At 33.4% G+C, this 22390-nt stretch overlaps 1 protein-coding gene across 1 annotated transcript in view; it reads left to right on the top strand.

The window, feature by feature from the left end:
• LOC123530043 (uncharacterized) overlaps window positions 1-21865 on the top strand; it is a 112672-nt gene extending 90807 nt beyond the window's left edge. The window contains exons 10-16 of the mRNA XM_045310733.2: window positions 1786-1968; window positions 8188-8361; window positions 10937-11092; window positions 11474-11560; window positions 12552-12735; window positions 13210-13409; window positions 20044-21865. Coding sequence (XP_045166668.1) covers window positions 1786-1968; window positions 8188-8361; window positions 10937-11092; window positions 11474-11560; window positions 12552-12735; window positions 13210-13409; window positions 20044-20269 — 1210 coding nt within the window. The 3' untranslated portion in view covers window positions 20270-21865. The remainder of the gene's footprint in view (window positions 1-1785; window positions 1969-8187; window positions 8362-10936; window positions 11093-11473; window positions 11561-12551; window positions 12736-13209; window positions 13410-20043) is intronic.
• Window positions 21866-22390: the final 525 nt, after the last annotated feature.

The raw sequence follows: 22390 nt of genomic DNA on the forward strand, positions 1-22390 counted from the left end.
GTCTGGAATGGTTCCTTTCTACAGATGAACAGAAAACGGAGAAAAAATATTGCAAATTATTACACACAAGACAAAAAACCCTTCTCTACCTGGTAGATTTAAATCTATTGCGCCCTTACACCACACCTGTTAATGTAACATGAACCATGTGCTAGTTATACGACTGCTCATTCTGTAAATTTATAAAAGTTAGTATTTTAACCGGATTGTTATTGTATTTATTACACATGCTTATTATATTTATTAAGACATAGCAATATACTTGCTAAATATACTGACAGACACATGCCTTTAAGACTGTAAACAGTGTCATTCAGGATGAACAATTTGTTATTTCACTTACCGTTGCAGAAAACCACAGAATGGAAAGATTGGACGCTTTCATCCAGTTAGCAAGACTGTTGCAAAAATCTTTCGCATAACTAAAATACCTATAATACGTATTTGCCAACTTAGTCACTTGGCATAGGTCATTGTAAGTCAAGAAAATGGGCTTTTATATAGATAGCCAAAAATGCAGTGTTTGAACCGGTAAAATTTAATTGTTCAAAATATTCTGACAACAACCAAATATTTTGATACCCTAATACATATTTCGTTTTGTCAGATTAGTTTGTACAATAAAACCTTAACTCTATGACGGTTTTCGTCAAATAAAGGGCAAAATAGCTTTTTGGAAAGTTACGAAAATGCCAAAAATGAAAATTTATTAAATTGACGTGTGCCTTACGCCTACAGTCGACAGAGTCAAAACTATTGTTTTTGATCGTATGAAAAATCTACAGTCAACATTATTTTGTCGGAACATTGCTTGTTTTTTTATTCTTATCTTTGCAATACAATATTAAAATCCTTCCATGAAGAATGAAAATATTGTTAAAAACCTACATGAATTGAGGCTAAAATAGTATCTTACGTGAATATACCCTTTAAAAGTCATGTGTGATACCAACTTGCCACTGTGAAAAGCTAGTGCTTGAAATGTTTAAACTTGACACCTAGATCCTTTTCAAAATGACTGGACAAACTTGTATTTTGTGTAAGATGAATAAAATAACTTTTAGATAATTTCTAACGTCTGTCTGCAAATAATGTTAACTCTTATCACACGTAGGTATTTATAAAGTATCTGCCAAGTATCCATAATGTATCTATTATACTCTTTACGTCAAATGAAAATCAAAATGATCATACCTGTAAAACATTAGAATATACGCCTTAAAGCTTAAATTGAGTCAGAATGTAAAGGAAACATACATGTATAAATCTCGTCAAACAATTTAACACGTCTCATTTCTCCAAACGTAGTATGTTGATGATGCGCGAGTTAAATGTGTACTATATTTGGTGTAAATGAGTGAAAAGGCGTGAAAAAGAATAGAGACAGAACCTTATTGTTTTCAAGATAAACTCGAGAATGTGAGTACTGAGTCATATGAATAACCAAAGATTATTTTACAAATGTTAAATGAATGGCAGTTTTGCTTTATTTTATAAGAACGATATGTGCTGTAAAATGATGGATATGAGTAAGGGAAAATAGATTTGCTTTTGTCGGTTGTGCCGTCTACCCGTGCGTACATCCTAAAATTCCTTTCAAACGCTACCTCCCGTATTAAAAAGAATATGTCCATTCTCGTAACACACGATGTGTCTTTGTATATAAGGAAATAGGCATTGAAAGAATAAATGCACTTAATGTAATTTAAAACACTTTAATACCATTAAGTCATTGTTTTGTGAATTCTGATTACCACATGTTATCAATGTCTGGTTTCTTTGCAGGTTAAATTCCCTCCTGTATATTATCGGATTGTTTTGTATCACCTACTCCGCCATAGTGGCTGTGATGGCACCTGATCCAACTGTGTATAGTGATCGCCTGCAAATATCTAGGGCTGTTTTCGAAGTTTTATCCTGTCTTATGATAGGGCAAACAGTGTTGATAGAAATCAATCAGATGAGACGGTAAGTGCTTTGTTTCATATGTATAGAATCAGGAATTGTAAAACATCCACGAAACATATTTCACCGGATCCCTAAAGGATATTATAACATGAAAAAGAATACTGAACTTGAGATAAAATACATTTAGATAGTGTCAACAGTTTAAAAATGTTTATATTCCCGAGCGCTTTCGGGCTTTAGAAAAGTTTTTTTGAAGGGTAGCATTAAATCAAACTATAAAGATGTATATTTTGACAATAAGTCTCTGTCACCTATTCTGTTGAAAGAGCAGTATTTGGTACGTTATGAGAATGATTTATAGAGGTAATATAAAAATATAGCGAATCTGGTCGGCTTTCACTTGTTCTTATATTTTAAAAGGAGAAGTATGACGTATGTTTGCTGGTGTGACGGCTCGTAGTGAGAATTATCTGTGTCACTTTATGGGTTTGGGTGTAGATCTACAACTATCTTGTTATGTTTTTATCTTTTTATTTTGATACTTATCTAGAAACGCGTGCTATTCATTTTAAACCATATTAATGAACTTCATAGATAGGCGAAATATGTTTGCACGATTAATGAAGATTGAAGAGCTTCCCGCTTATAAGTCTATTGCATATCCACATCGTCTAAAAAGCATAACCATAGATGTGGTCAAATGCGACCGTCGAAAGTAATTGCCTTACCGAAAACGATGAATGAATGATTAGCTTAAAGTTCGCGTCCATCACCGTAAATAACTTTAAAGATAATATAATGTGGTTCAACACAAATGCATTATTGCTATCGGGGGATTTTTAAAACGTATATTATCTCATGCTAATTTGATTATACGCATACGAGTTTTTGTTTTTAATTTCGTTTTCGGAGCTGCCTCAAAAGCATCTGCATTTACGAGACATAGACTAGACTGCTTCAGTACATAGAAAAATATATCGAACGAATGCATACCTTTCATGTTTTACCAGCTAAATATTCGCGCAACAATCTGGCCAATAACTGCAACATCAACAGAGTCTTAATAGAATGTTTCCAGAGAAATCTTTTGTTGTCTTGAGAAGGCCTACACGTCTGCGAGGAATTCTGGTACGGGTCAAAGTCAAGTTAGCCACAAACACGTTGAATAGTCCTAATAAGGCTTGCGGCGTTTGAACACTAAGGCTGATTGCATTACCGTTGCTACGCCACCTTTTGTGGTAACATAACTCCGACAGCCTGCGGAGTAATGTTTTGTCGCAAACAGAAAGCTTAAGATGGAAATAAAAACATGCCTGAAACAATGTCCCCGGATTGGGCTCCTGGAGTCAAATTAATAAACTCAAAGATGTGTCAAATATTTTAGCACATCATTTTAACTAATTGAGGATATTCTATATCTAGATAAACGTTCTTACATACTTTGTCTTTAAATTACGTCATACTGATCTTTTGGAAAACGATTCACTTGCCGCTCCTTGAAGTCTGAAGTCAATACCTTGAATGGTTAATAAGTTATGCTCCAGACACAAAATATGACGGACAGATTTGATCTTTGAGCTCAGTTTGTGACCTTGACGTTTGACCTACATACCTGGTTAATGTGCTCTGCATATTATCACATCGACACGTACCCATTACCTTGCATGGCTATTTAGTTATGATCCGGACACAAAATAGGATGTATGATGGACAGTCTTGAAATTTAAGCTCAGTTTGTGACCTTGACCTTTGACCTACGAGCCGGTTGAAGGGCTCTACATATCGTCTCTTGCCATCTAGCTATATGGCAAGTTTAAAGTCAATACCTTTGATAGTTATACATTTATGCTCCGAACACGAATTATGATAGACGGACATACGGACGGACATCCCTTCACATAATAAGTCCCGTTTTCTTAAAGCGAGCGTATAAAAACATTAAAAAGTCTTCAACTCAAAGGAAACTTATACTGTCACAGATAACATCAACAGAAATATGAGGCTTCCTACTTTAAATACTGAGTCTATCTACCTTACAGTTCCGTCAATTATTCTTGTATTCTAACACGACCAGCAAATAACCTACATACATGTAGAGCAAGATCTGTCTCGGGTTATTCTGCAATAAACCACTCGCGTGCAATGACATCATCCGATCCAGGTGCGTAGCACGGTCGTAAAAAGTAGTTACCATTTTTTTCTAACACTGTTGATACTAGTATGTCGTGTTAGAATCGAAATAATAAGTTCCCAAGTGTGATTTTTCGTAGAATAACCCGAGTTTTCGTTCTTATGCGAAACAATATATCACTCAGGTCTATGGCCTTCGTGACATTCTTACGCATAAGAACTCAAAACTCGGGTTATTCTACGATAAACCACGTTTGGGAACTTATTATTTCTTAAGTAACCACCTGCTATGCACATCTTGAATTCACTATCTAGTAAATTGCATAGGATTCGCTAAGAAAGTTGTTTGAAACTAGTACAGTTTTCTAACAATTTGCAAAATGCTTGTGACGGGATGAATGAGCAGTTTTTCTCATTAAATGATATAATATGTTCTGGAAGTATTGAGCGGAGCCAATACATCTACAAAAGGTATTTAGTTATTTCCTTTCAAAATATGTATTTATAAAGAATTGCATATGCTTGTTTTGAAAATGACCAGTTCTTAAAATTTGAAATATAATTTTGCAAAATTTTTTTTATAGTTCTTACAGATTTTATTACAATTAATAGTTTTCAGGTGTATTTATAGAAAAACAGTAGCAATTAAAGGCAATCGAAAATAATCTACCGCACAAATTGAAATTATATGTTATTATCAGATAACAATACCGCCCTCAACATAATAAAGACAAAACCCGGTTGTTGTCATTAATTTACCAGTATTTCTTCTTATCTTTATTATTATACGCGTGTATATGTATAATGTTCATTGGAACCGTGAATCATATTTTCCCTATTTTTTGCCATCACATATGATTAAGTTAGGTTTGTATATTCATTACTTCGGATGGGACTAAATGTAGTTACCTTACGAAAAGAAATGTGAATGTCTAATACATTTTGACTATATGGAATCTTAGGATATTTCCTTTAAAATGGGAATAACGTAAGTAAAGACCAGTCATTTGTCAATGAAGGACAGAAACATGCAGATACATTATAACATTATAAATGTATTTAATTAATAAGATGTAAAACCAGAGACAAAGTTCATGTGACATATATTAAATTAAAACTGTATTTCACAAAAATATGCAAACATTTTCATAAAACAATCATTCGCAATGCTCATCAGGTGCCGGATGGCAAATTCTAAACCATTCATTTTGCAGGCTTTCAGTTATATCAAGGCAAACTATTTTGTCTGTAATGGGTCTAAAGCAATCAGATTCTGTTCCATAATCAGACAACAGAACAGCAGAGCATGCAGTATACTGCAGCTTATCAGAATTTTAACCGTTTTCTGTATTTCTCATTCTCTATATTTTCTATCTTTTATGTTCTTGTATCCATCTGGGATCCAGTGTGTTTGGAAGGCATTTCGTTGATGTTTTTTCTTTATTTTCTCACTTATATAAAAAAAAATGTTACATAGTTTAATTGAGTAAAATTACAACTTTAAAAGTTGTAATTTTACTCGATTAAACTATGTAATACCAAAATTTTACTTCAATCTTTTTTCCGGCTATATTATCCGTATTGCAACAATACATACATATATATATATATATATATATATATACCGACGTTAATGTGGAAAGAAGCTGCATCAGATACCCACTATTATGGCGAAAATTAACAAAGCGATAAGGGAATAATGTAATATAGATAATAATAAATGAATAAATGGAAAAATAAAACAGATGACTGTCAGAAACGTCAAGAGACTTGTGACACAAAAAATTCATTTTAAACGACAGAATATTATACAGAGAAAATAAGGAACAAAGAGAAAAACGAAACTTGACACCATATTTTCCGTTAAATCAAACTGACAACGTATACATGTATACGGGGCGTTGAATTCTTCATATGAGGAAGCCATCCAGCTGGTTTACGGAAGGTCGATGGTTCTACCCAGGTGCCCGCTCGTGATGAAATAATGCACGGAGGGGCACCTGAGGTCTTCATCCACCATCAAAGCATGACATATAATTGTGTCGGAGCGACGTTAAACCCAACAAAATAAATAAATAAATGGAACCTGATTATTAATCTTACTTTAGACTATGAAAATTATAACTCAGTCAATAATCAAAGAGCGAGTAAAGTTACCACTAACCTTATTGAAAATGGTGGCTTTGTAGATGTTTAGCGAATTCAGAACGAAAATTAAAGGCAATACACATGGAGAAATCTGAATCCAATTAAGAAACAATCAAGACTTGACTTCGTTTTAATAAGTGACAGTATTACTGGTTATAGATCAGATCATAATGGTATAACTTTGACACAGAAGTTTAATTATAACCTAAGGGGAAAATGTTACTGGAAGTTTAACAAGTTCTTTGTTAGAGATGAAATTTATGTTGAGTTAGTTAAAGTTATTGTGAGTTTTAATCGACCTGGCGGGGCGGGGTTTCGCATTATTGTGCAGGATATGTAGTATATTCGGCAACCTGATTTTTTATTCAGTGGCCATCTACATTACAATGTTACCAATGTAGCGTTGAATTTTAGTCGTTGTTTACCGAAGGATTTCGGAATTAAACATATATTGCTCTACCTATTTTGCTCGTGTTTTTTTTTTTTTTGAGATTACAATTACATGTATTTGCATAAGTCAGAGATTAACTTCGCCCCGCCAGGTCGAATAAAACGCACAATACGTTAGTAAATCTTACTGAACAACATAAAACTGAAAAAAAAGAATGTTTGGGGATAATGCAAACGACGATTCTTTCAAAAATAACTATGTTTAGTTAAACATCAAGGCATTAAGGCAAAAGATTATAGATAAAGAAATGGTAAGGTCAAGATGAAGATATGAAAATCTAGGAGAAAAGCCATCAAGCTACTTTTTCAATTTCGAAATAGAAACTTTACAGACAAAACTAGTGTTCATTATACTAATACGCAGGACATTTTAAACTTCCATAAAGGTTACCATGAAAAGTTGTATAAAAACTGTTTTAAGGCAAATGAAATGCCAATTAAAAATATCATTGGAAATTATCCATGGGAATTAAGTTTGTCAGAGTCTTTAAATTAGAAGATGGAATAGATATAAAAGAATTAAGCAATGTACTTAATAGTATGAAACATAACAAAAGCCCCGGTTGAATTGATAATCTGTGGAATTGTTTTAGTTCTTCTGGAAAGACATCGCATATTTTGTTTTGAGATCATTAAACTACGGTTATAAGATAAACAACTTCTCAATAATACAGGAACCAGGGGTCATAACTTGTCTTCCAAAACCAAACAAAGATAGATGTTTTATGAAAAATTAGAGACCAATTTTTCTATTGAATGTTGTATACAAGTTAGCATAAACAGTGATAGCAAATGGTTTAGAGTGTGTCCTGGATAAACTTATTTATCATGATCAAAAAGGTTTCGTAATCGGTAGATTTATTGGGGAAAACATCAGACTTATTTATAACATCATGTTTGAAACTAACTGGCTTACTGCTCTCCATTGATTTTCAGCAAGCATTCGACTCAGTCTCCTGGGCATTTATATATAAAACTTCAGACTTCTTTAATTTTGGGAACTCTTTTAAGAAATGGATACGTTTTTTTTTCAAAATGGAAGTTAAATATGTATTTTGCAAAATGGTAATCTTTTTGAGTTTTCCTTCCAGACAAGGTGACCCAATTTCTCCTTACTTGTTTCTTTTATGTTTTTAGATATTAGGGTTAATGATTAGGCGAAATAACAGTAATGTAGGTATCAGTCTGCAGTATCAAAAATATAAAATAAGTCAATACGCTGATAATACCCAGATTTTTTAAACGGACCCAAAGAATCATTAAGAAACTGTTTGATAACACTTGATAACTTTGTGTGTGTTGTGTGTTGTGTTTAGTGTTGTGTGTGTTGTTTGTTGTGTGTCGTGTTGTGTTGTGGTGCTGCAGTTTGTTATAAGACAAATGATGCTCGGGTGAGTGATATAGGACCGTCATGTCTCTTTATATATTAATTACAGACAACGCCAAGAATATTTCTATCAACGTTTAGCTGATCTTTCTTTCCCTGTTTAGACACTAGCTATGTGTGCTGATACTTGAAGGCTGTTTTAATGTTTTCTTTTTTTTTCACAGACACAAGATAGAGTATTTCCACGATACTTTTAACTGGTTTGATTTTTCCTCTTCGATTTTGCTGATATGTGTCATTCCTTTGAGATTTTTGCATATCGATGCACAGTGGCATGTGTTTGCGTTTGGATATTTAATTTGGACTATAAGGATTTTAAAATTTGCAGCTGTATTTAGGTAAATATAATGATTCTGTACTTGTATTATCTAATAAGATAAATGTTTGGCTAATATCCGTTTATCAATTGCTTAGTGTGTTTCCTTTTAGAATCTAATTTTTATCTAGTTTGTGTATTTACCAACATTACGAAATCATTATTTCTCTTGCAATTTCTAAAGAAAATAATGTCTTCATTTTCAACTCTACTATTTATTACATCATATTATGAAGTGTCCAGTTCAAATGAAAATCGTAAGTTCACATGTAAATCAATTAAGAAACGATTCGCACTTATTCAGCTTTTTGTACGTGACTTTGAAGTAAATGTGTGCATGAACTTCAGACAAATATATAACATTTACTATAACATATATATTATGCATAAAAGTGTTGTCGAATATCATATCATTTGTATTCTAATATAATTATCAAAATAGCTAACCCGCAAGATCGGAAGAGAGCATTTGATATTGTTGATCATTCTCTCTTGATGATAAAACTAGAGGCTATATATATCGTCATATCTAGGTAAAAGACAAAGGCTTAGTGATGTTTCAGGCATCATTTCACCAACCTATTGTACGGGTAATTGAATTTTCTTAAAGAGTCTATTCTCGGCTCACTTATGTATTATCTTAACTATACGCAAGGTATTTATGGAGCAATCCTCCTCAACGGCGTCCGTGTCTGCGTTCAGATTATTGTTTTGATACACTTTCAATATATGTCTGTTATTACTAAGGTGATTTACAGGAAACAAAATATTATCACCCATCTACGTTTCCAGACACAAGGGCTGTGAGTGTTCCAGTTTCCGATATGTGATTATCACGTACGGGTTTATAATTCTATTATTATAGTAATAAGAAAGCTTATAGAAACACATGAGAATTAGTTGTTTTTCTTATTTTTTTGTACACACTAACACCAATATATGAATAACTAAGCACCCTTTTTACTCCAAATTTCAGTTTAAAGTTTCAACACATTTGTAAACAGATCGCGAATTCCGTTTCGAGCAATCCTACTTCCAAAGGTTTAAAGAGATTCCAATGAAACTACATACATATTACAACATTGAAGCGGATGTGCGTGCGTGCGTGCCTCATTTTGTGTGCGTTCGTACGTGCGTGTGTGTGTTTGTGACATATTTTTAGAATTTTAGAATGAGCAAATGACGGTGATAGATACCACTCCTCCCCGACCAAATAAATTCGCCAAATATTGGGCAATTTGACTAAAGCTCTCAATCTTACTAAAGGTTATATCTGATGAAAGATCTTTCTGTATAATCGGATTTCCAATGTTGCTATTTTTATTTCCATCAATCTATTTTTATTTGAACCAATCAGACGACTCCCTTCAACAAGCGTTTGGCTAAAAGGGACTGGACTCTTTTTTGGCTTAACTATATTTTCTTTAGAATAAAAGTTTCATTATATTATAAACATGAGAACATGAGATTTTGTTTCTAAACTATCTTTTAAAAATGTCAAATCAAGAAAAAGTCATGCCCAAGTCGGGAATCGAACCCTGGCCGCCGCGGCAATAAATATTTTCCTGCCTTCTTGACCAATACACCACAGCGGAACCCGTACTTATCAATGGTTAAATATAAAGATTTATAATTAAGGCAGTTTACTTCCGGTACCCCTTACTGAAGGAAAACAATAAGAAAAACAACTAATTTTCATGCGTTTCTATAAGCTTTCTTATTAGAATTATAAACCCGTACATGATAATCACATATCGAAAACTGGAATTATCCCAGGTTAAATACATACTATTTAAAACTTCTACTTTCACTTTCAAAATGTTGAAAGCAAGGCTTAATAGAATCAATGCGCAGCGTTAATTGGAGATGATTTTAATCAGATTCCTCTAGCCATTTGATAACTGTCACCTTTTTTGCGGATTTGTTATGGCTACCTTTCCTGTCCCTCACGCACTCTTCCATGTTTTAAAAATGCATATTTCACATATTTGAATTCATATTGTCAAGTCAGAAACTTTACATATCAGTGTTTTCCTCTGACAAAGCATATTGTGACGGGTATTTATCAATACCGCGATAGCTCATGTTCTCCAAGATATGACATCTGACATCAACCCCTAAATATATGAGTAAAGATTTTATCAAACAAGACATCATTATTTCCTATAAAACATTATCCTCAAACCATGATCTTTTTCGATCATGCCAAGTCTTTCCTTTTCTAAGTTGCAGTCGATGTTAAGAGTTCATTCTTTCATTTGGATCATCAAAAAATAAAAGAAACAAATGATATTAAACCTTCCGGTAAAATTGTTTTAATTTATTGTAAATAATGTTTTATGTAACATATTTTAAAATGATTAAGATATATTTCTCCCAGATGTACTCATAATATAAACCCAATTATTTATCCATTAAGTTAATAAAGTTTTAATATCTTTCTGTCTGTAAAACTGAGAATTTGAAGTTTATGTCTTAGTACTCAGATTGAACATAGTTTAAATGATACTTGTCAGAGTATGTAAAATGTGTTGTGATATTGTTGCAAGAATTCTTGTTTGAGATGAAATATGACCAGTGTGAATATTTCACTATAGACAAACGGGGACGTATACTCAGATATTGGCCAGAATTATTACCCATGATTTTATCCAGTTTGGTGTGGTGTTTCTTGTCATCCTGCTCGCCTTCAGTGGTTCATTCTTCTTGTCTCTGAGGGGTGATAAAAACCTAGATACACACCATGAAACAAGGTAATACTCTCATTAAATCTTTGGACATAAACATTTATCTAGAACGTAGAATATGGTTTAATATTTGGTTTCATACGACTGAGCCTCTATAACTTGCATTATTAAAGTAAAAATGAATAACAAATATAAGTTGTTATCTTGCTTGTGGTAGAGAATTTAATGCCGCTTCAGATAATTTACCAAATACGTACACGTTTGTCCAGTTGAGGAATCTGCTTACAGTTACAAAACTTAACAAAGACAAAAAAGACAATGTACATGTAGATGCATGTTTTTAAAAGTATTTCGCGTTGTCCACAAAAAGGTCTTTAATATCAGATAGTATTGTTTCTAGTTCATGAGTCTTTCAGCAGTATAACTCATGCTTTGGATTTATTTCAGTACCTTCTTGGGAATATTGTTTGTTGGAGTCAGGTCATTGACAGAAGCTCAACCCATAGTTGATTACACGGGGGAGGAAGGATATGGGTATGTTTTGTTAAGATAGAGTCTGTTTCAAATTTATGCACCTGTGTGAATTTTGTTGAAGTTATTGCTCTTTCATTTCAAAGGGATTTTCTTTGTCAGTTTTAATGCGTAATCAAATTGTAGAATTACGTTCAAATTGATGCACTTTTATAATATTGTGGTTTACATGAATAAACTTATTATCCCGTATTCAAACGTTTCATGTTCCTGCAAAAAACGACATGTTCAATTTATTAAATTGGTCAAATATCTTAAATTTTCTAAGATTAAGCTATGCAGCGATAGCCAGTTAAACGCTAACTTTTGTCTTAGAATCGGATATCCTTTCGTTATGAACTCAACTTTAAGCCCTCTCTTTTTACTATGAGTAAGTTATCGTGCCCAACAGAGTCTGGACCGCCGGCCGTCCTTTGGCGGTACTCCACTTAATTTTTCCTGCTTGTGTGTGTGTGTGTGTGTGCGTGTGTGTATGTGTGTGTGTGGGGCGGTGCCCCACTGTGTTGTTTGTTTGTTTATCTGTGTATGTTAGTTGTGTGTGTGTGTTTGTCTTGTGTACGTGCGTGTCTGCATTGCTGTTGTTTACGATGTAGGGAGACTGCGTTTTAGGAATGTGGCTTTCCTGTTGAATATTCATCCTTCCTTTTTAAACTTTCCCCCAACACCCGACACGTTAATCTACCCCTAACCTCCACCGCCCACCCCATCCCCTACCCTTTTTCTATATTTTGCATATAAATAAAATGTACTTGTTAGAATTATGAAGCAACAAGACTACTATATTTATACGTTTCAGCTTCTTTTTGTTGTGGGCCTACTTTGCGATGCATGGCTCTATGATTGTGTTTGTGGTGCTCTGTGCTTCCGGAAAATCGACACTTACCTTTTATTTTTTATGTAATGCAAAATGTAATGTATCTTTACTATCATTATATTTTATAATCGGTATTCATATGTGACTTGGTGAAATTTGTTTTTAATATTTTGTTTTAAGAACAATCAGCGTTATATTCATGGTATGTTTCCTGTTCACGTGCATTGTCATCCTACTCAATATCCTCATCGCACAATTGTCTGATACTTATCAGAAGGTCCAACAAGATGCTCAGAGAGGATTAGAAGCCGACAGAGCATGGATTGTAGCCGGTGTAGAGTTGAACAGTTTCTTTTGTGGCAGGGTGAGTAGAAACGTTTACGTGTTTGTCAGAGACTGACATGCTACAATTGTTTTGATATTCTGCATTTAAGTCATAGAGTCATGTTATTTTCCCTTATTATCTGTGTAATATATTTACACTTACTTGAATGTTATATCAAACTGAAAATCAATGATCTCTTAGCTTTGCTTCATTAAAACTGATATATCAGCTTTCAAACATGAAAGAATACAAATACGTAAACATTTCTAAAAACCTTTGCTCGATTAGAGTACAGCGTCATGGGTTCTGTAATGTATTGACAATTCAATAACATTTCAAATTCCAAACTTACTTCCGGTTTGCCATGGGAGCATAATTGACAATAATCAAATAAATAATAACAATGAAATGACATTAACAAATACTACGAAAGCTTCAGCCTAAATGATTTTATGATATATTTTCAGAATCTAAAGTCATTTATATATGTATGACTTGTTTTATCTCTTGAAGACTTACAGAAAAGATAACTACAAAAAGTATGAAGATTTCAAAGATCTAAAAAAAGTGCTCACGAAATGGGAATCTCCGCCGCTAAATGAAACGAACAAGTATGTTAAAGACATCTGGGACACCTTAGATAATCAGAAAATGAGTCTCCTTACCATACAACATAGACAGGTTCGTCAAGAAAATATTCTAAGGAATATACAGTAAGTTCGCAGTTTAATGTTTTGATTTCCGATAGTTCGTTAAAGAATCTGTCCATGAGTGCATTATCCATTGATCCTCTATCTTCAGTTAATGTTATCTCAATCTCATCTTGTGTTCACTGTCCTGCGACTTGATGTATTTCTCGGTTGATTTCGACCTGCCATCTGGTCCAGGAAAGAGTCTAATACAATAAATGTGAGAAAACATGTCACATTTACGGGAATAGAATATAAAATATAAAAGTTGACGTCAAGCGCTTTATATATTTATTTTTCCTTTACCTGTTTCAATAGATCTTCAGGAGGTTACAATCAGTAGACGTTATTATCATAGTAACGACGTCAAAATGGCGTCATGTGATATTAATCAAGGGACGCTTCCCTAAGTGACGTCAAAAAGTCAGTTCAGCTTAGGTTTCAATAGTTTGATTAGTTATTATTCCTTTCCTTATGTCTTCCTGCTGCAATACTGTCTATATTCATTTTGTTTATTGGGAAGACACTGAATTTAGGTTCTGTATTGATGCAGTTGTCCATGTGATTGGTAACACAAAGGATCCGAACCTTTGGATCACGTATATGTTGTCTATGTTCTTAAATCGTTGGTCTCACCAATATATTCTTCTTGACATCCATTACAAAACATATAAACGAAGTTTCTGACATCACAGCTCATATCAAACTTTACAATAAGTAAATATAATCCCGATTTTGATTTGAAATGTTTGCCTTCAATCAGATATATACATAGTCCGCAATTTCCACGTCCGCATCTGGTAATTTTTGGCGTATGTTCCTCTAGGTAGAATCTTGCCTTGGTTAGGAGACGTTTCAAATTAGGACGTTGTCGTTTACTTTTTATGAAGGTGTACTTTTCTAGGACATTTTTCATGTGACTGTCTCTTTTGAGGATGTTTATGTCGTGCCGTAATTGCGGATGAACTTCAGGATTTCTTGGATTGAAGGTGCTTACATATGGTATTATTTCTTCATTAAGTTATCTAAGAAAATCGGTTGTATCAAGGAAGCTTGGTACATGCTTTACTAATGGTTTTAATATTATATCGATAAAGTTGCTTAATCTGCTGTTTGGCATATTGGTCCAGAAATAATAGGTCTTAATTTTAAGTCATCAACTTCTCCAATTTCATCTGCGTGATTTAAACTAATTTGGCATGCAGTTCTTATCATATTACTTTTATGCACTTTGGGTAAACCGTAAAAGTGACTTAGTTTTGCTTCAAATTCTTCTAAGCATTTATATCCTTTTTCTCGCAAACATTTTTGATGTTTGTCTGGAAGTTTGTTGTACTGTATACGATCTGATTTTTGAGGTCATTTTCTGCTTGTAGTATTTATCATCTTTTAATATATCTTCTGTCATTTTCCTGTAATATGGAGTATTCATTAAAACTACAGCTCCACCTTTGTCAGCTTCTTTTATGATAATGTCCTTTTTACAGGATAGAGAGTGGATTGCCTGTCGTTGTTTCCTACTGATATTATTTTTCGTTGGTTGTTGGTGTTATCAGGTAATGGTATGTTTTGTGCATTTCTCTCAAATGAGTCCAAAGCTACTGACCTTCCTAATTCAGATGTTCATTTACTTTTATCTCTTACAGGGGAATCAATCCTGGTCTTGTATTCCATGAAAATATTCCGCCTATCGAATTCGTCTAGTAAATTCAGATAAGTCTTGACTAATTTCATTCGTATTTTGTTTTGTTGATGTTGGTGTAAATTTAAGTCTTTTTTGTTAAAATTGATATTTCTTTTGGCAAACGTTTTTTTTTAAGAAAGATTGATTATTTTGATGGCAGTGCTTTGATTTCTAGGTGGAGTAGTTAGAACCGGGTCGGCCTCGCCTCCGATCCCGGTCTCTTCATAAAAATAATCATCGTTGTTTCTATTTGTTGTGATTTCCCTAGTATATCTGTTTTCTCGTGGACTTTGCTGTGCTCCCCTGCCTATGTATGTTATACGCTCGTTGTTATTGCTGCCACTTGCTTTTTGGTATCTATCTTTTGGAGATGGAACGCTGTTCCTGTTTAATTGTTGGTGGCTAACGTTATGGTTGATATATGTTCTTTGGTATTTCTTGCCTTTTCGGCATATGTTCCATGTCTTCGGTCTGTTTGACGAAGGGAAGGCTGAAAACTCTGATATATTGTAGTTTGGTTTTGTCTGCGAATACCTCTGGACGCACGTTGCTCCCTTTCCGTGGTGTTTTATTTTCCCAAGGCTGATATTCTGTTAGATACGTATTTGCCGATGCATGCTTTTCTATGAATTCCGTCTCATAGTTTTCTCAGAAAGGTTTGTTCTTTTTTGTCTAGATATTTTTGCGAAATCTCTTCATTTCGTGTTACTTCTGTCTTCCACATTTCTTTTATTATTTCTCTTGTTTCGCCCATAATTTTTCTTTCAACTAAAGATTTCATGTTCTCGTCGGCTGCCTGATATTTTGTAAATAGCTTCCGGTTGATAATTCTAATTTTTTAATTTCAGACTTGTAGTTTGCGATTACTTGACGTTCCTTCAATTTAGTTTGCTCTTCTGTTTCTGTTTGTATTTTAACAACCTGCAGTTTCTTCGTAATTACGATTGATGTCGACTTTTGAGTATGTTCCCGCTAATGAATTGTTGTGTATATGCTCCCGGTAATGGTTTTCCCGAAATTCTGATGTTTTGTTCCAAGTCTGGATTATGGATTATTTTTTTTCGCCGTTTCGTCCTGGCTATTATTTATTGTTGTTGGCGGGTGTTTCTGTGTAGGTGTTTGCATGTTACAAATAACGTTTGAAAGTGAGTCGAGAACATTTTCAATATTTACCTGTGTATTGCCTGGTGTAGTCTCTTTAGGTTCCGGATTATCTATGATCAGTGACTGTTGATCTTTTATTTCTCTCATTAATGTTTTGATTTCCGAAAGTTCTCTAAACAATCTATCCATGAGTGCATTAACCATTGATTCTATCCTAACCTATCTTCAGTAAATGTTATCTCAATCTCATCTTGTTGTTCTGGTGTGTTCGCTGTCCTGTAACTGGATGTTTTTTCTCGGTTGATTTCGGCCTGTCATCTGGTCCCGTAAAGAGTCCAATACAATAAATGTGAGGAAAAAGTCACATTTACGGGAATAGAATATAAAAGTTGACGGCAAGCGCTTTAAATAAATATGATATTTATTTTTCCTCTACAGGTTTCAATAGATCTTCAGGAGGTTACAATGAGTATACGTTATTATCGTAGTAACGACGTCAAAATGACGTCATGTGATATTAATCAAGGGACGCCTCTCTAAGTGACGTCAAAATAATTAAGGGACGCCACTCTAAGTGACGCGGCATATATATATGCCGCAACGTCTATTTTATTGTCATAGTATTATTTCAAAATGTAACTGCCTGAAGATATGTTCAACACTGAAAGCGCTTGCAGTGAAAAATCAAAATTGAAGAAAAATCTAAGAAGTCTACTGCTGTTATTTCCTGGCAATTGAAGAAATGTAGGAAAATAAATATTTCTACCAAACAAATCGAAAATGGCGGCTAACAACATATTGCACACGACCGTTATTAGAACACTCAAATTTCTTATATTCATTTCATTTTTACTCGTGGTATAGTATATTCCTAAGATTAATAAAACAACCTGCGGGACCTCACCAGAGGTTGTAGTAGTATAAATAACATAACACAGTTTCTGTTTACTTTTTTATTATTTTTATGCCGCCGTGCGTTATTTTCAATGTCATCTGCATAGTTTATAGATTACGTCTAATAATTCAATTTCTTTCGTTTAGCTCTTCTTTTTAAAGTGATTTAGTATATTCCTATAATTAATAAAACTACTTTCAAAACCGTGATGCAAACCGAAATAGCAGTAATAACACAACAGACGAAAATTTTGATTAATATTTGTTTTATTATCGGCATGTTTTAAAGATTAATACCTTCCCCAATAAATCCGATAGTTTTCTATTTAGATAAAAATATTTCATAGGACTCTTCTTTCAATTATCATCAGCATCTTTCAATCAGTATATCAGAACACCCTCAACAAATGCATGTTTTAAGTGTGTTTTTATAAACTTAAACTTGTGAACAAATGGTATCTTTGAAATAATATATATTCTACAACGGTTCCGATACATTTCATTTTAAGTTGATACGTAAAACTTGATTTATCATTTCAAGCAATCAAACTTCCTTTTTTATTTTGACAACTATTTAAACATCATATCATGCATTTTCTTTTCCCACTGCTTCCTCGGGAAAAATACGGATAACCAATCAAACGCGATCTATTTTGATATAACCACCATTTTCTACATCAGAACGTATCATATGTTGCTCTTCTGGTAGAAAAGGCGATAACAAAACAGAAGGCGGCTGTTTTTAGGTAACTAATTCCAATGACAGAAACCTGGCATCTGTTTTCAATTAAGGATGTAGGTTACCTTAATTTAATATTTGTATATGCGCTTGCCTAACCGGAAGCTAACGTGACGATTTACCACGACGTTTACGACAAACTAAATGTGTTTGTATATCCATTCATCTGAGAATAAATCATGTACCTGTCTCCGATCTGATGCTTAATGGTTTATTAATGCAGATATAATTAATAAATTGCTGCAGAAACGCTTCAAACATTGTTGCCTTAAAATGACTTCATTGACGTCATGACGTTACGTGTCAGTTACAGCGCAAAATTAATAGCTTTTATTTTGAAAGTACGTAATTATGTGCATTTTCCATATTTGAACTATTTTCAAACTGCCATTATTTGCTGATATATTGTTTATGAGTCTTTCGCTCTAAAAAATTATCAATATTTTGCTTCTTTTATGTAGTTATAATATTGAAATGTAATGCGGAATGTAAGAAAATGGATGATGGTAACATATGTTATTGGGAATATAGGTGGGTGAAAGGTTACCCATTACGGCCATTTTCAAATAAAAATTGGGCAGTTTGATTTGTAATACCTATTTTTCAGTTTCCGTTGATAACTTGTTACTTATATACTAAATCTAAGCTCTAAAATTGCTCAAATTTCAGTAGAAAATTGTGGTTTCTTAAAGTAAATTGTTGTTACCATGGAAACGAATCCCGTGACCTATATATCTAAATTCAAAATTCAAAAGCGTTGACACTGGTCTATTTAAGGAACACAGTTTCGGTTTTTATTTGCATTTCAACATTGCAGCATGCAGGACGATTTTTCCATAAACAAATGTCAGATGAGGGGTACTGCAGACTAAGTATTTTAAGCTGTGAAAGGGGTGCCATTTTTTACCAAAATGCATGTATTTTCCAAAAATAAACACTAAAATCTGCAAGGATCATTGTTTATGGAAAATTTAATGTTTGCCTTATGTGCTTATGGAATGATATTTAGGTAAATATTACACAATGCCTGCTGACTGTTACAATTTACTCACTGACACTACCATTGTGCTTACTGGTATAGTAATCATGCATGCTGGCACCTTTAACACGCTTGTTGACAATGATACCACGCTTGTTGACGATGATACCATGCTTGCTGACAATAATACCATGCGTGCTGGAAGTTACAATTTCTTTGCTGCTTAGACCCTGATGTCTATATCATAATTTCATTTGGCAAAATGACAGTGCCGTGTAGCGTATTGGAATATTTCAACATGCCGGGACTGTATATAAGCAACATTGCACAGTTACAATGCTCTTAGAAGAAAATACACGATGTGACTGACAAAAATAGATACTCACAGGTTTCCAGTGGTTATATAAAGAAAACCTGTCCCGCTATCTTGATGCTATGTTTTCTAACTAAGCGGAATATCTGAAAGAATTTGATAGAGAATCACCAAAGAACACTTCTGTAGAAATATGTTGAAATCGACCCAGCTGTTTCTAATGAGCAGATTTTCAAATTACTCTTAAATACTTGCAGAAAATCCAACTATTTTAACATGGTTAAAGATCATGAACGCAAAGATAAACTATCCCCGCCCCGGGCGATCATGGTTTTTAACATGAAGTATTTGGAAGAACTTGATAGACGATAACTCAAGAAACATTTCTGAAAAGTTATATTAAAATCAGGTCATCAATTTTTGAAGTTTCCAGTATTGCTATATAAGGAATACTTCTTCGCCCTCTTGTGGTCATGTTTGCTTTTATGAAACAGATTGATCTGAAGACATTTCGTAGATAGTCAACAGAGAAACATTTCTATGAAATCATTTTGAAATTGGGGTTGCGTTTTGTTTGTTTGTTTTCTTTTTGTCTTGATTTTTTTTTGAAAAGGATTTTCCTTTTTCGGTTGTCATGACCACCAGCAATCTGAACTGATGACCCAGGTTGACGTTATCTGAAATGGGACTATAAAACAAATATTACTGTGAAGTTTTGTTGAAATAAGCTTGATGGTTTTATAGGAAATGCTCTTTAAAGAAATGTTAACAGAAAGACTGTGGGTAAACAGTTTACTTTTAAAAATGAGTTTGACAGAAAAGTATGTTTTGCCCTATTGTATTTAACATGCATATTACTTTATCTTTCTGATATTGCGGAAACTCATTGACAAATATACAGTATGGTAGACTCAAGGTCTCACACTTTTTATACTAATGTTACAGAGATCAGCTGCATGGTTTGTTTGTTACACACACAACAGCATCAAACAAAACGGCAGACACAGGTCACCCATCATCAACGAGACCTGAATTTTATCGCAGTGATACAGAACCAGAAACAAGCGGATCCATTCAAAATGACTATACAGTTGACGCCAATGCAGGGATAACACATTTGCTTAATGAAAACAGCATTGCACTTGACGATGTTCAAGCTGAAATTGAATAAAGCAGATTTTGCAGAATCTGACGGGAGTAATTAGTAACGTTCGAGTGTTGTTTTTTTTTTTTTTTTTTTTGCTGTTTTTTTTTTTTTTGTTTTTGTTGTTTTTATTTGTCAACGAAATAAAGTAACACCTGAAAAGTGCTTGTCCAACTATTTCTGACTTTCTCAAATTGTAGGTTACCTCTACTTTTTAGCGAGAATGATCAATTAATATTCATGACACTAACCAACAAATGTTTGAAAAAGAATTCATTTTTCAAAATACTGTCTGCCAAAATTGGAAACATTGATGTAAGCAGTTACTTGCTCCTCCGATGCCGTTGAGTTTTTCGACGCCGCCTCCTGGCGGCGTCAAGTATATGGGATACACTTTTATTTTGGACCATGTAAAGATGGTAATGAATAGTTTCGAAACGATAAACAGAACACAGTGAATAGTGTGTTTAAAGACCCACGATATTGCACAATAGATTTTAGTGAATAAACAAAAAAAAATGGCAAAAAGAAAACATCAGAAATGTATGTAATGCAAATTATTATGTGATATAAAACAATGTTATTTGTCATTCCTCTCCTTATTTGTAGAGCAGAAAATATTTTTTTTTATTTAAACATTCGTCAAATTGTTGATCCGATTTATTGACAAGGGAGGTTACTCTAAGTCAAGTTTTCTATTTCTAACCTTAGTATGACCTACTTACCTGATACAATGGTATACCGCTCTCTCGTATTCTATAAATAGAACACACCGCAGATATACCATAATGCAATGCTTGAATTGCGGACAAGGAAGCGTTGTTTATATATTACGCATGTATTTTACATTAACCGTTCAGTGAACTTCAAAGAGAATTAAAAAAAATTAAAATACGGAAAATTATACTTTGCCTGCATAAAATTCCTTGAAAAAAAATTAAAGAAAGGAATCAATATGCATATAATTATATTGAAATGAACGTAGGAAGTACCGCAGTTAGCTTATTTTTAACCTTTTGCCTTATTTTCTTTGTTGTTAGGTACAGTGATATAATTTCAGAATGCGCACATTTTTGCAGATTCCTTTAACAGTTGTATATTTAAATAATTGTTATGGTTACCTTAACTATGAAGCATAGAGTTTCCCATTTGTGACCACATGTTCAACTGGTCAGAATATTTCTAAATAAAAATAGTAAATATTTTATAAACTCATCTTGATTCTAACCTTTGACTTTCATTCTTATTTGTTGCTTATGTATCATATACATGTACACATTGTTTACAGATATTCACTGTCATCTAAGGTGTGCAATAAAGGGCCATTATTTGCCTGAATTTGTCAGTGACAAGTTAATACTTCTTTAAAATGTGGTTAGATGAAAATATCAAAAGCCATGGGACCATAACTTATCAAAGCATCAGTGACTTTCAAATAGATTTCCTTGTTGAATTTATATTTTCTTTAATTTTATATGACTATTCAGTTGCTCTGGTTGTATTTTATCTTGATACTTGTTTGTTTTGTTTTTTTACTTTTATAGATAGTTTGTTTTTGTATCTGTCCATTCCTGTCTAACTAAAAAAAAGGATATTCATTAAAACATTTTCTACACTTTGGCAGTGGGTTATTATGATTGCTAAATTTCTTGTAATATGAAATTTGAATTCAGACACTGACATATTCCTAGTAACCTTACGGTTCAACCAAAGAGGACTTTCGGTTTACCGTTCGTCCGAAAAAAAACTGAATTCTATGATATTCCAAAAGTATATAAGAAAGGTTCATGACATTTGCTTTGTGTATAGGGGCAATATAGAGATTATGCATGTTATATCATTCTTTTCTTGGACAAATATTTTGGTTGATTTGGCAACGAAAACAGTAAAATGCTGTGTATAATCTGAATCCTGAAATCTATAATGTAGGTGACTAAGGTCCATGAAACTTTATTAGTGAATAGAAAACACTCATTACGTATACATTATGATAATAAAAATAATGGTTTCTGTGAACCACAACTCTGAAATAATTATCTTTCATTATTTCCTCATTTCCCAACAAACTGCATTTATGTGAAACTTCATACACATGCTCCTGCATATAAGAACTTTTCACAGGTGCTGACCTTAGTTGATGAAATAATT

This window comes from Mercenaria mercenaria, chromosome 13, assembly GCF_021730395.1.
Source record: "Mercenaria mercenaria strain notata chromosome 13, MADL_Memer_1, whole genome shotgun sequence".
In the NCBI taxonomy this organism is placed as follows: domain Eukaryota; kingdom Metazoa; phylum Mollusca; class Bivalvia; order Venerida; family Veneridae; genus Mercenaria; species Mercenaria mercenaria.